Source organism: Capricornis sumatraensis, chromosome 20 (genome assembly GCF_032405125.1).
Source record: "Capricornis sumatraensis isolate serow.1 chromosome 20, serow.2, whole genome shotgun sequence".
Lineage (NCBI taxonomy): Eukaryota > Metazoa > Chordata > Mammalia > Artiodactyla > Bovidae > Capricornis > Capricornis sumatraensis.
In genome coordinates, this window is record NC_091088.1 from 41,217,831 (window position 1) to 41,231,024 (window position 13,194).

The following is a 13,194-nucleotide window of genomic DNA, read 5'->3' on the forward strand; positions in this document are numbered from 1 at the left end:
TCTTGCCAACAGTTATTAAAAAAAAAAAAAAAAAAAGTAGGCATCCTAAATGGGTGTGAAGTGGTATCATGGCAGTTTTAATTTGCATTTCCCTAGTGACTAATGATGTTGCATATCGTTTTCATGAGCTAATTGGTCATTTGTTTATCTTTTCTGGAGACCTGGCTAGTCAGATCTTTCACCTATTTTTTTTGGTTGAGTTATTTAGATTTTTTTTGTTGTTGTTAAGTTATGGGAGTTCTTTATGTATTTCACATATTGAGTCCGTACCATCATGTTGATGTATGGCAGAAGCCGATGCAGTATTGTAGAGCAGTTATCCTTCAGTTAAAAACAAATTAGTTTAAAAAATTCTTATCAGATAAATTATTTGCGTATATTTTCTCCCATTCTGTGGATTGTCTTTTTTCTTGAAATGATTCTTTGATGTTTTTAATTTTGATGAAGTACAGTTTATCTATCTATTTTTTTCTTTTATTGCCTGTGTTTTTAGTGTCATACCTAAGGAATCATTGCCCAATCCATGATCATAAAGATTTGCCCTATGTTTTCTTCTTCTAAGAGTTTTACAATTTTAGCTCTTATGTTTAGACCTTTGATCTGTTTTGAGTTAATTTTGTATTAATTTTGCGTGAGGGATGAGTCCAGCTTTCATTCTTTTGCCTGTGTATATCCAACAGAACCCTCGTTTGAAAGTGAAAATTAATTGACCATGTATTGTGAGGGTTTGTTTCAGGGCTGTTTTTTAATTGGGGTGTAGTTGGTTTACAGTGTTGTGTCAGTTTCTGCTGTACAACACAGTGAACCAGTTATACGTGTATATATATCCACTCTTTTAAAATTCTTTAGAAATACAGCATGCTTCACAAATTTGTGTGTCATACTTGCACAGGGGCCATGTTAATCTCCTCTGTAATCATTCAAGTTTTAGTATACGTGCTGCTGAAGTGAGCACTGTTTTTGGGCTGTTTTATTCCTTTGGTCTGTATGTCTGTCCTGAGGCCAGTGTAATACTGTTTTGATTACTGTAGCTTTGTAGTAACTTTTGAAATCAGGAAGTGTTGGTCTTCCATCTTTATTCTTTCTCAAGACTGTTCTGGCTCTTGAGGGTCGTTGGAGACTCCATATGAATTTCAGAATGGGTTTTCCTGTTTCTGCAAAAACACTGTTGGGATTTTGATTGCATTGCATCTATACATTGCTCTAAGTAGTATTATCATTTTCACAATATAAGTCTTCCAGCTCTTGAACATGGGATGTTTTCCCATTTATATTTTGTAGTTTTCTTTTCTTATAGTGTCTGTCTGGCCTTGATAATCAGGGTAATACTGGCCTTAGAATGAGAGGAAGTGTCCCCTTCTCTTCAGTCTTCTGGAAGAATTTAAGGATTCGTATTAATTCTTTAAATGTCTGGCCAAAGTTTTTGTGAAAGAGATAAATCAGTTGTTCTTTGGAGCTGGCAGCAGAGTTTCAGGGAACTAGAAGAGTGTCTTGAGGGCTGCAAGTTTCCATAAGTGCAATCTGAAATTGCCACTGTATCAGCCAACTCTCAAAAGCCCCCAGTGTATCTTGGCCTGGACTTTTCTTTCTTCTAACTTATGTGCTGATTTACCTGGAATCCCATGTTCTGTACCATAGAGTCTGTTTTGAAGGATTCAGTTGTGAAGATTGGGCAGCCTCATAAAGGAGACCTTTGAAGGTACTGTAATGCTTAAGTCACCCCTGAAGCTAGGTGAGTGATCTCAAATTTAGTAATAAAAAAGCTTCAGGCAGAAAAATTTTGCCTAAGCATGAAGAGTTCCTGGCTTTTGTGTTTTGTTTTGACCCATTTAGTGAGGCTGCATTTTGCACTCACTAGAATGCAAGGAGATTGGTTGCTCCTTGGTTTTCCCTCTTTTATCTGCCTAAGAGGAGGGTGTGGTATCAGAGATTATGTACAGTTTCTTCTCTTCCTTGATAAAATAAGCATTCTTCTAGAATCTAATAGAAGGTTATGTCCGTTTATTTGAATTCATACAGCATAGGCCAAAAATAATTTTTTATAGGCCAAAGGAGGAGGCTGCCTCATTGTATAGTGGACTCTTTAGCTGGGCATCTGAGTGTGTTATCCATTAGCACAAAACTGACAATAGTGACTCTTCTTGAGTACAGTGACTTTCAAACATTTTGACTACTTCTAACAATAAGTAAGTTTTATAGCATGGATCCATTACATAACAAAAAACATACAACTAATGTGAAAGTCTGACAAGCCAGTTAATTCTTAACCTTTATTAAAGAAAATGTAGCCCATCTTCTGTTTTGTTCTATTTTTTTAATATTGATTTCAGCTTCCTCTTGATTTCATAACGTGCTAATAGATGTGAACTTTAGTTTAAAAAACATTCCTTCATGACCTGCAAATTTGTCTATAGGGGCCCTATAGTGTTCTGGGCCCCTACCCGTAGACATTTTGATTCTGTGCTCTAGAGCCCAGAAGTTTATTTTTTATTAAGTGCCCAAATAACTCTGATGTGGCCACAGAGGGACATCCCTGGTGGTTCAGTGGTTAAGACTTCATGCTTCCAGTGCTTCTGCTGCAGGAGCCACAGGTTCGATCCCTGGTCGGGGAACTAAGGTTCTGCATGACATGCATCTCAGCCAAAAAAAAGATATAGCCACAGACAAGTATTTGGAAACTAGTTTATTGAAAATTAAATCTATCCTTGACAATCACTGAAAACCATCACTGTAACTGTTAAAAATTACTGCCCTTTTAAATTTTGAAAATAAATCAACATTACCTAAACTCTCTGGACTCCAGTATTTAAATTATCCAGTAAACTGTGGGGAGCTATTTTATGCCATGACTGGCAGGTAAAGGAAAACTAAATTCCTCTTGATTATAGAAAAAAACAAGCTGGGCATGTAGTAGATTGTTACCCTCTGGTTTGTTCCATTCAGTAGTGATGTTGTCTTCTTTGACACAGACCAGTTTATGTCTGACTTGGAACACCAGCCATCAGGTTCAGCAGAGAAATGGCCTAACCACAGTGAGCTCTCATGTCCACCTCCTTTCTGGAGAATCTAGAGGGTGAGTGTTGATTGAAATGTTCGATTGTTTTTGTGCCCAAGTCTGATTTTTGCATGCAGTGGCAGGATTTGCATGTGCTACAGAGGAGGGGGTATCCATGGGCATCTTCTGGTAGGGGCCCACTCGTCATCTTTGGAGCTAAACTTTAATACTCCGCTTTGTAAATTTAACCACACTCAGGCTCTCACACTTGTACTTAACAATTTTAGTCTGGATTTGAATAAAAGGAAAATGAGTGTTTGATTGGATTTATTAAACCAAAGCAGAGGGAGGCCTATCTATATGAATTCTCTGGCTTGCGTGCTGAATAAATATAGTTGCTGATCAGGCGTATAAGCCTTCTCATTTCTGATCAAGTACCGTTTTAAGTTTTGAGGTAAGGCAGTATGGAATGGAAATGAAGCAGGAAATATTAGCCATTTGCCAGAGGCAACTTGGATCATTTACCCTCGAACCTGCCCTTTAGGCCCATCTTTCCATTTCTGGTAGTTTCTTTTGGGACTCTAGTTGGGAGGAGTCTGTGCTTTTGAGGGAGCCGGCTGGGCCTCAAGCCTTTTCTACCTCAGCAAGCAACCATAACCCTCCCTTTCCCTCATATAGCTCCTTTCTTCAAAGACTCTCAAAGCCGTCTGAGAAAGTCTGTGATAGAAATTATAGGGACTTCCCTCGTGGTCCAGTGGTTAAGACTCTGCTCCCAATAAAAGGGCAGAGGGTTTGACCTCTGGTTGGGAAACTAAGATCCCATACAGCACACAGCATGGTCAAAAAATAAATAAATATTTAAAAAATAGTAAAAAAGAAAAATTAAAACTCTCAGGAGAGTTATAACTAGGATTTAAATGAATTTCCTAGTATTATAGTGGAGAAAAATCAGTTGAAGAAAGTTTAGGTTGCCCTAGGCACATCACAGCTGAACCAAAATTAAAGCTTTTTTCTTCCAGTGCTTACCCCATTGTCCTTCCCATGTATGAAGCCAACAGGTTGGTCACTTGTGATCTTAAGAAGTGTTTCTGTGGAGTGAAGGGATGGCTAAGGAATGAGCAGGAGGTAAGAACAGAGAAATAGCAGGCAGGGTAGATAACTCCTTTAAGATATTAAACAATGAAAAAAAAAATTAGAGATAGAGGGCCATGTGGGTCTAGGGTTTTTATTTGCTAGCTGGCTTGAGATGGAGACTTACCCATATTTAAGTAATGATGAGAAGAATCTTAGGAGAGGGTGGGTGGGTAGCTTGATTAAAGAGATGGAAGAGTGAGGAAATTTGATGGAGCAAGGTATTGAAGAGGCAAGCGTGTGGGATTCATAGCATAGGTGTGGAATAAGTTGTGTGGGTTTACAACTCTGGAGCTCAGGTTTGGGATCTGGAGACAGTAGATTTAGGAGTCAACAGTATATAGAAATGAACAAGATTACTCAGAGAAAATGTTCAAATTTTAAAAAAGGAAAAGGACAATCTTCTGATAAGCCTAAAATTCAGAATCCCACATCTTAACCCAAATTGAAAAGAAGTTTTTTTGTCTTTGGATCCTCCCCTTACATTTCATTTTTTTGCTGATACAAAAACATACGTGCTGTTACTTGAATATACTTTCAAGTAACTCTGTACTTGAAAGTACTTACTTAGCTGGAGACTCCGTGTTTGTCTTTGTAGAATGTTTTGAGTCACAACTTCTTCTAGAGGAAAGGTCTGTATGACAGTATAGTATCACATATATAAAAGGTTTCTTAGGACCTGTAATAGCAGGACTGACCTTCCCCTCAGTCAGTTTGAAAACAAAAAGTGTCATAATTTCCCTTTACTAGTAGTGTTAACCTAATGTTAAAAGTGAAGGATATCTCTGATCATTGTGCCTATAAATTGAATCTGTCCTAGAGCTGGAAACTATCTAGAGTTCAGTGTGAGCTCAGTTACTAGAGAAGAATGAATTAGGACAGTAGCAGTCTACCATAGGTCGACTTCTAAATTTTCAGGAATGTTTTTCTGTCTTTAGCTTGAAAAGGCAAATTAGTCTGATTTTGATAAATGCAAAATAATTAATAGTTGAGTTCAGTATTTTATGTATTTCATTTAGAGATTATTCTTATAACTTACCTAATAACATGAAAGTAAATCTTAGGAAAACTCTGCTTTAGAGTAATAAACCATAAAGTAGTACTAGTTTCTCATCCATTTAAAATAATTTCTATTCTTTTACTTCCAAATATCTCTTGGTTCTTCAAGGGAAATCTAGAAAATGATTGTACCTTCATTTTATAAAATATAATATCTCCATAAAATTGTTCAGCCAGAGAATGAACTGTACCTTTAATCTTGGGGTGTAAGGAAAGAACGAAAAGATGAACTTGCCAAACTTTTATGAATGTTCATTGATTGGAGCATAAAATGAAATAGTATACATAAATGGAGACTAATTAGACCTAAAAATAGTTTACAAAAATGATCAAGATGCTCAAATGCTGGTTATGAAGACCCTTTAAACTGTTGTGTGTTTGACAATGTGTGTGTGCCTACTTCAGAGGCAGGGCTCTAGGTTACCCTGCCCCTCCACCTGGTGGTGAGATTTCATACCATACCATGCTTGGCAGCTCTAACTCTGAATTCGTAAGCATTGGAAATAGCTCTAAAGAAGAGACCTGTTGTTACTCAGACACCTCATTCTTGTGTGTAGATAGCATTTCAGTGGACTACAATTTGAACATTTCCTGGATTTTAAAAAAAAAGTTTTTTCTTATAGCAAATATTGCTGATGGCTCTGACTACTTCTGTTGTGGTGACACAGGCAATCCAGGTGTTGTGGTAATGGGAGTCAAGGACGGTGGATGCCACAAGTGGGCTAAATGCTGTGACCTACATAACCTGTTAGCACGGGTGTTGAGGGCTGTTGACTGTTGTTCTAGGCTTTTAATGCACTTTACTCTTTATAGAGAGAAAGTGAGACTGTTGTATAGGAGGGGTATAAATAGCTCTTTGTTTTTACCTTAAATTGGTGAAAAATATAAAGCCAACTCACATGCTTTATGGAGTAGGATTTAAATCAATAAACACATGCATATGTACATTCAAAAGGAAGTAAAAATGAAATTGTAAGCATTAATGTTTTTAAGAAGTACTGTATTTATCAAGATTGCTAATGATTTACCTATAACTTACATTATAGATTTGTTTATCAGTAATAATTTTGATTTGCTTAAGTTGACAAATTTTGGCCACATTAGAAGGCTATCTCAGGGAGCCAGAGCCTAGAGCTCCCAATCTGAGGGAGAAGTGAGGGGCAAGGGACACCAGTGGACTTGTATACCACACTGCTCTCAAGTTGTTGCTGAAGAATGGTGAAAAGACTGCTTTGTTGGAGTACTGGCTCCCTGGCCTAAAATTCATATTCAGTAGCTATTATTTGAGCATAATTTTTGTTGTTGTTTTGCCAGCATGCCATTAAAGATTCAGTGGGATGTAATTTTCTCCGGCACTCAGTATTTACCAAGCACTGAGGAGTCAAGGCTGTGGTTTTTCCAGTGGTCATGTATGGATGTGAGATTTGGACTGTGAAGAAGTCTGAGCGCCAAAGAATTGATGCTTTTGAACTGTGGTGTTGGAGAAGACTCTTGAGAGTCCCTTGGACTGCAAGGAGATCCAACCAGTCCATTCTGAAGGAGATCAGCCCTGGGATTTCTTTGGAAGGAATGATGCTGAAGCTGAAACTCCAGTACTTTGGCCACCTCATGCGAAGAGTTGACTCATTGGAAAAGACTCTGATGCTGGGAGGGATTGGGGGCAGGAGGAGAAGGGGACGACAGAGGATGAGATGGCTGGATGGCATCACGGACTCGATGGACGTGAGTCTGAGTGAACTCCAGGAGTTGGTGATGGACAGGGAGGCCTGGTGTCCTGCGATTCATGGGGTCACAAAAGAGTCGGACACGACTGAGCGACAGAACTGAAATGAACTAAAGGAGTCAGTGGAGACCAAAATAGACAAGTTCTTTGCTCCACTGGAAATTAAATCTACTAGCTAATTATTATGTATTAATATTATATATCAAAGTATTTTTGTGTATAGTCAGCTTGAGTGCTTCTTTGTGAAAAATCTTGGATTTATCCTAGTCTTAGAATCCTGAACTGTCAAGAACCTTCCAGGTTGTTTTAGCAAAATGAAGTTAAGCACACTAGGCAAAAGGAGAGCAGAACTTTGGTGAAGGGGAGCAGAAATAACACAGCTTGGATCAGGCTTTTGCTATAAAGGTTATCACCTGACTTTTTCAGGAAATCATGGGTTTATCATTAAAATGTACTTGGTGAGTGGGTGGATAGTGCTGGTTATAGACTGTCATCCTCAAGATGTAAGCATTGACTTCCTCATAAAGACACACGAAAATTGTATTATGTGGTTTTTTATGATGATAGAGCACCATTTTTAATCATCTTGTTTTAAAACTTGAACAGAGAGATAAGAGTTGAAAAAGCTGTGGTTTTATGGCAGCCTATAATATCTCTGAAGTTATCATCTTTGGAAGAAATAAGCAACAGAAAAGATGACTGTGAGCTGAGTACTTGATTCTATATTTGGCTTTTCGCCACTGCTGTGAGACCTGTTTAAAATAGACACTGTCAAAGTCAAAATCAGATGCCGTGTGTGAATTTCAATAACATTCTCTGGTCCCTCTCCTACCATACCACCTAATGAACTTTCAGGGTACAAGTCCAAATAGCTTCCAAGTAATTGTATTGAATTCAGTTCAGTCACTCAGTTGTGTCCAACTCTTTGCGACCCCATGAATTGCAGGACGCCAGGCCTCCCTGTCCATCACCAACTCCCGAAGTTCACCCAAACTCATGTCCATTGAGTCGGTGATGCCATCCAGACATCTTATCCTCTGTCGTCCCCTTCTCCTCCTGCCCCCAATCCCTCCCAGCATCAGAGTCTTTTCCAATGAGTCAACTCTTTGCATGAGGTGGCCAAAGTACTGGAGTTTTAGCTTTAGCATCAGTCCTTCCAATGAACACCCAGGACTGATCTCCTTCAGAATGGACTGGTTGGATCTCCTTGCAGTCCAGGGAACTCTCAAGAGTCTTCTCCAACACCACAGTTCAAAAGCATCAATTCTTCGGTACTCAGCCTTCTTCACAGTCCAGCTCTCACATCCATACATGACCACAGGAAAAACCATAGCCTTGACTAGACGGACCTTTGTTGGCAAAGTAAATGTCTCTGCTTTTGAGTATGCTATCTAGGTTGGTCATAACTTTCCTTCCAAGGAGTAAGCGTTTTTTAATTTCATGGCTGCAATCACCATCTGTAGTGATTTTGGAGCCCCCCAAAAATAAAGTCTGACACTGTTTCCACTGTTTCCCCATCTATTTGCCATGAAGTGATGGGACCAGATGCCATGATCTTCGTTTTCTGAATGTTGAGCTTTAAGCCAACCTTTTCACTCTCCTCTTTCACTTTCATCAAGAGGCTTTTTAGCTCCTCTTCACTTTCTGCCATAAGGGTGGTGTCATCTGCATATCTGAGGTTATTGATATTTCCCCTGGCAATCTTGATTCCAGCTTGTGCTTCTTCCATCCCAGCGTTTCTCATGATGTACTCTGCATATAAGTTAAATAAGCAGGGTGACAATATACAGCTTTGACGTCCTCCTTTTCCTATTTGGAACCAGTCTGTTGTTCCATGTCCAGTTCTAACTGTTGCTTCCTGACCTGCATATAGGTTTCTCAAGAGGCGGGTCAGGTGGTCTGGTATTCCCATCTCTTTCAGAATTTTACACAGTTTATTGTGATCCACACAGTCAAAAGCTTTGGCATAGTCAATGAAAGTGAAGTCGCTCAGTCGTGCCTGACTCTTTGCGACCCCATGGACAGTGGCCTGCACCAAGCTCCACCGTCCATGGGATTTTTCAGGCAAGAGTACTGGAGTGGGTTGCCATTTCCTTCTCCTCCCGCATTGTAGACAGACGCTTTACCATCTGAGCCACCAGGGAAGTCCTGGCATAGTCGATTAGGATCCATTTATTCAGTTATCAGAAATTGATGATTCCTTGATAGTAAGGTCCTTGTCCTTTGGGAGCTCATAAGCTATTTGAGTGACAGATAATACTGATACCTACTGATAGTCTAATGAGATGAATAACATTAGAGGCCATGCACAGAGATCACAGCCATCCTTGGGCTCTCTCTTGGCACAAAACTAACCCATAGACCCACGTGTAGAATCCACACTGAAAACACTGTTCTCTGTTGTTATGACAGAGGTGCCAAAGGCTGCCTTGTCTATTTATATCCCTTTATTTACTATATATATGGACAATATACAGTCCATGGAATTCTCCAGGCCAGAATACTGGAGTGGGTAGCCGTTCCCTTCTCCAGGGGAACTTCCCAACCCAGGGATCGAACCCAGGTCTCTCCCATTGCGGGCGATTTCTTTACCAGCTGAGCCACCAGAGAATCCCATATATATATACATATACATACATATATATACTATATAAGATTTTTAAAAAATCTTCATTATACTTAGGAAACTGAAGAGAAAATGTACTGACATACATCCCCATAGCTTCGTTTACATGCTATTTCAATGAGTTATTTCTAGCAGTCAAGAGTCAGTTTAGATTAATTCCATCGTTCTATGCAGACCATCAAGAATGGTCAATAAGTCCTAGCCTGGAAAATTTATTTAAAAAGCACCATCTATTTGGCACAGGCCTTCATAAGTCTGTATATCAATGACCTTCAAAAATTGATCTCAATTAATGATTATTGGAGCTAGCCAGCACTACTTAATCTTCACCCTTTTGTACTTAATTCCTTTAGCTTACAGTTCTATTTCTTTTCTATTCTGCATTAAATACTAATCACAGTTTAGTTCAGTTGCTTAATCATTTCTGACTCTTTGCGACCCCATGGACTGCAGCATGCCAGGCCTCCCTGTCCATCACCAACTCCCGGAGCTTGTTCAAACCCATGTCCATCAAGTCGGTGATGCCGTCCAACCATCTCATCCTCTGTCATCCCCTTCTCTTGACTTCAGTCTTTCCCAGCATCAGGGTCTTTTCCAATGAGTCAGTTCTTCCCATCAGGTGGGCAAAGTATTAGGAGTTTCAGCTTCGGCATCAGTCCTTCCAGTGAACATTCAGGACTGATTTCCTTTAGGATAGACTGGTTGGGTCTCCTCGCAGTCTAAGAGACTAAAGAGTCTTCTCCAACACCACCGTTCAAAAGCTTCAATTCTTCAGCTCTCAGCTTTCTTTATGGTCCAGATCTCACGTCCATACATGACTACTGGAAAAACCATAGCTTTGACTAAATGGACCTTTGTTGGCAAAGTAATGTCTCTGATTTTTAATATGCTGTCTAGGTTGGTCATAGCTTTTCTTCCAGGGAGCAAGCATTTTTCAAGTTCATGGCTGCAGTCACCATCTGCAGTGATACTGGAGCCCAAGAAAAGAAAGTCTGTCACTGTTTCCACTGTTTTTGCATCTCTTTGCCATGGAGTGATGGGAGCAGATGCCGTGATCTTAGTTTTTTGAGTTTTAAGCCAACTTTTTCACTCTCCTCTTTCACTTTCATCAAGAGGCTTTTAGTTCCTCTTCACTTTGTGCCATAAGGGTGGTATCATCTGCGTATCTGAGGTTATCGATATTTCTCCTTGCAGTCTTGATTCCAGGTTGTGCTTCATCCAGTCCATTATTTCGCATGATATACTCTGCATATAAGTTAAATAAGCAGGGTGAGAATATACAGCCTTGACGTACTCCATTCCCAATTTGGAACCAATCTGTTGTTCCATGTCCGGTTCTAACTTGCTTCTTGACCTACATACAGATTTCTCAGGAGGCAGGTAAGGTGGTCTGGTATTTGTATCTCTCTAAGAATGTTCCACAGTTTGTTGTGATCCACACAGTCAAAGGCTTTGGCGTAGTCATAAGGCAGAAGTAGATGTTTTTCTGTAACTCTGTTGCTTTTTCAAAGATGCAACGAATGCTGGCAATTTGATCTCTGGTTCCTGTGCCTTTTCTAAATCCAGCTTGAACATCTGGAAATTCACGGTTCACGTACTGTTGAACTAATTACAGTCAGTGTGATTACTAATGCCAGTCAAGCCAAATTTTCATCCTTCTCTTCTTTACCTTTCTGAATGCTATTTGAAAATTTGTTTGTTGAGAATCACAGACTTCTATGGTTAAAGAGACCTTATTAGTTTATAACACCATTAGCCATGGAAATGGGAATCTTGGATATGTGAAATAATTTGTCAAGGATACACTGGAATTAGTGGCAAAGCCTTCATTCAAACCAAACCTAATTTCCAGGCCATTCCTTTGGTTACATATTTTGCTTTCCCAGGTCTTATTTTCTCCTCAGGTCACAAGGCTACTCCCACTCATTTTTTTCTCAGTCTTTTGCTCTTCAGTGGGACTGTGAAACTGCTCCCATACTTCCAAGTCTCTAGTAAGAAGGTGCATAAATCTCCTCTTGATTGTTCACTATAGTTTCTTACCCGTAGGACTTTTCCTTTTGGATGTTCTAATTTCCAAATTCAGTTCCAGAGCTGACCTACCACCTTCCTCCTCTAAATGCCTCCTCAGCTTATCTCCAGTAGTGACAGCACTGTTCTTCCTAGACTTAGAGCCTTGGTGGTGGTAACGAATCAATCCTTTCCTCCACACTCACTCCTAGAATTATTTTTGTCCAAGACCTTTGCATTTTCTTTGTCTAAATGATTTCCACCTTCTTTTATTGTTTTGGCTTTCAAAAAGTTGAAAGGGTGTTTTGAAACTGATTCTACCATTTACTAAGCAAACTGTGTGACACAACCTCTGTTATCTATATGTAAAGTGGGATAATACTGATCCTAAATTGTTAGTCAAGATTAGCTGAAACAAGATACAAATTTTCAGTTTTAAAGTTTAACCCGTAGATGCTCAATAAATATTTGTGAAGTGAATGTTACTTCCCTTTTCCTTATAGCCATAATGAGTATATGAGTTTGAAAATTTTTTTTCTTAACTACCTAAACAATAGATTAGATACTAATACTTTAAGTTTTTTTTAATGATCAATAGTGTCTCCTTTGCTCTATGATCACTTCAGATGCTAATTATGGAAAGTTTTTTTTCTCTTGGTCTGTTTTTATTTATAAAAGCTGTACTGAGATTCATTATTCATTCATTACTTTAAAATTCATCTTTGAAAATAATACAGTTCAGTGGTTTTTAGTATATTCATAAAGTTGTACAACCATCATCAGTATCTAATTTTAAAACATTTTCATTACTCCAGAAAGAAACCCCATACCACTTTGCAGTCGCTCCGTTTCTTCGTCCCTGTAACACCTGGCAACCACCTGTTTATTTTGTTAGTTCTGACCATTTTATATAAATAGAATCAGACAAGATAGGACCTTTTGTGTTTGACTTCTTTCACTTAGTATAATGTTCCCAAAGTTCAATCCATGTTGCAACATGTATTTAGAACCTCATTCTTTTCTAAGGCTGAATAATATTTCATTGTATGGAACAGACCACATTTTGTTTATCCACTCATCAATGGTAGACAACTGAGTTGTTTCCACTTTGGGGCTATTAAGAATAATGCCTGGTATGAACATTTGAGTACAAGTTTTTATGTGGAAGTAGTTTTCAGATCCCTTGAGTATATGCTTAGTAGTGGTCTTAGTATAGAATTTTTAGTTGATGAAGCAAAACAATTTTCATTTCAAAGCAAAGAATTCTAATGGTGAGAGAACTAAAAGTTCTTATTTGGGATGTTTCCTTCTATATTGATTCCTAAGATTAAAATTCTTTGCACTGGACCTCACAGAAGACTATAAATCAACAAAATCAAGAGCCTTTTCTGAAAGGATCAGCAATACAAATGCCCCTATATAATAAAGGATGTTTCTATTAGCATAGGGTAACAAAGTAATCCCCAGATCTCAACTCTTATCAAAGTATTTATTTTCATTCACTTTATATCCAAGGTGCATTGCAGGAATCAGAAAAGGAAAACTCTCCTAAAGGGATGCAGATTAAGGAAAAGTTAGGTTAAGGTGAATAAGAATCCTGTCTTCTGTTCTGCAGCCTGAGCCTTCACAGTGAGGGTAGGAACATTTCCCTTT

The 13,194-nt window shown here is 38.8% G+C and overlaps 1 protein-coding gene and 1 non-coding gene across 3 annotated transcripts in view; one reads left to right on the plus strand and one right to left on the minus strand.

The window, feature by feature from the left end:
• Positions 1 to 13,194, plus strand: part of NFATC3 (nuclear factor of activated T cells 3) — a 92,835-nt gene that overhangs the window by 76,523 nt on the left and 3,118 nt on the right. The window contains exon 10 of one of the 2 annotated variants that reach the window (XM_068992076.1): positions 2,970 to 3,070. The exons of the other annotated variant lie outside the window; for it this stretch is intronic. Within the exon in view, the coding sequence (XP_068848177.1) occupies positions 2,970 to 3,070 (101 nt within the window). Of the gene's footprint in view, positions 1 to 2,969; positions 3,071 to 13,194 lie in introns of those variants that run through there. 2 annotated transcript variants of the gene reach the window in all.
• LOC138097285 (U6 spliceosomal RNA) lies at positions 848 to 955 on the minus strand. The gene has a single exon (XR_011146484.1). It is a non-coding gene; the product is annotated as a U6 spliceosomal RNA (small nuclear RNA).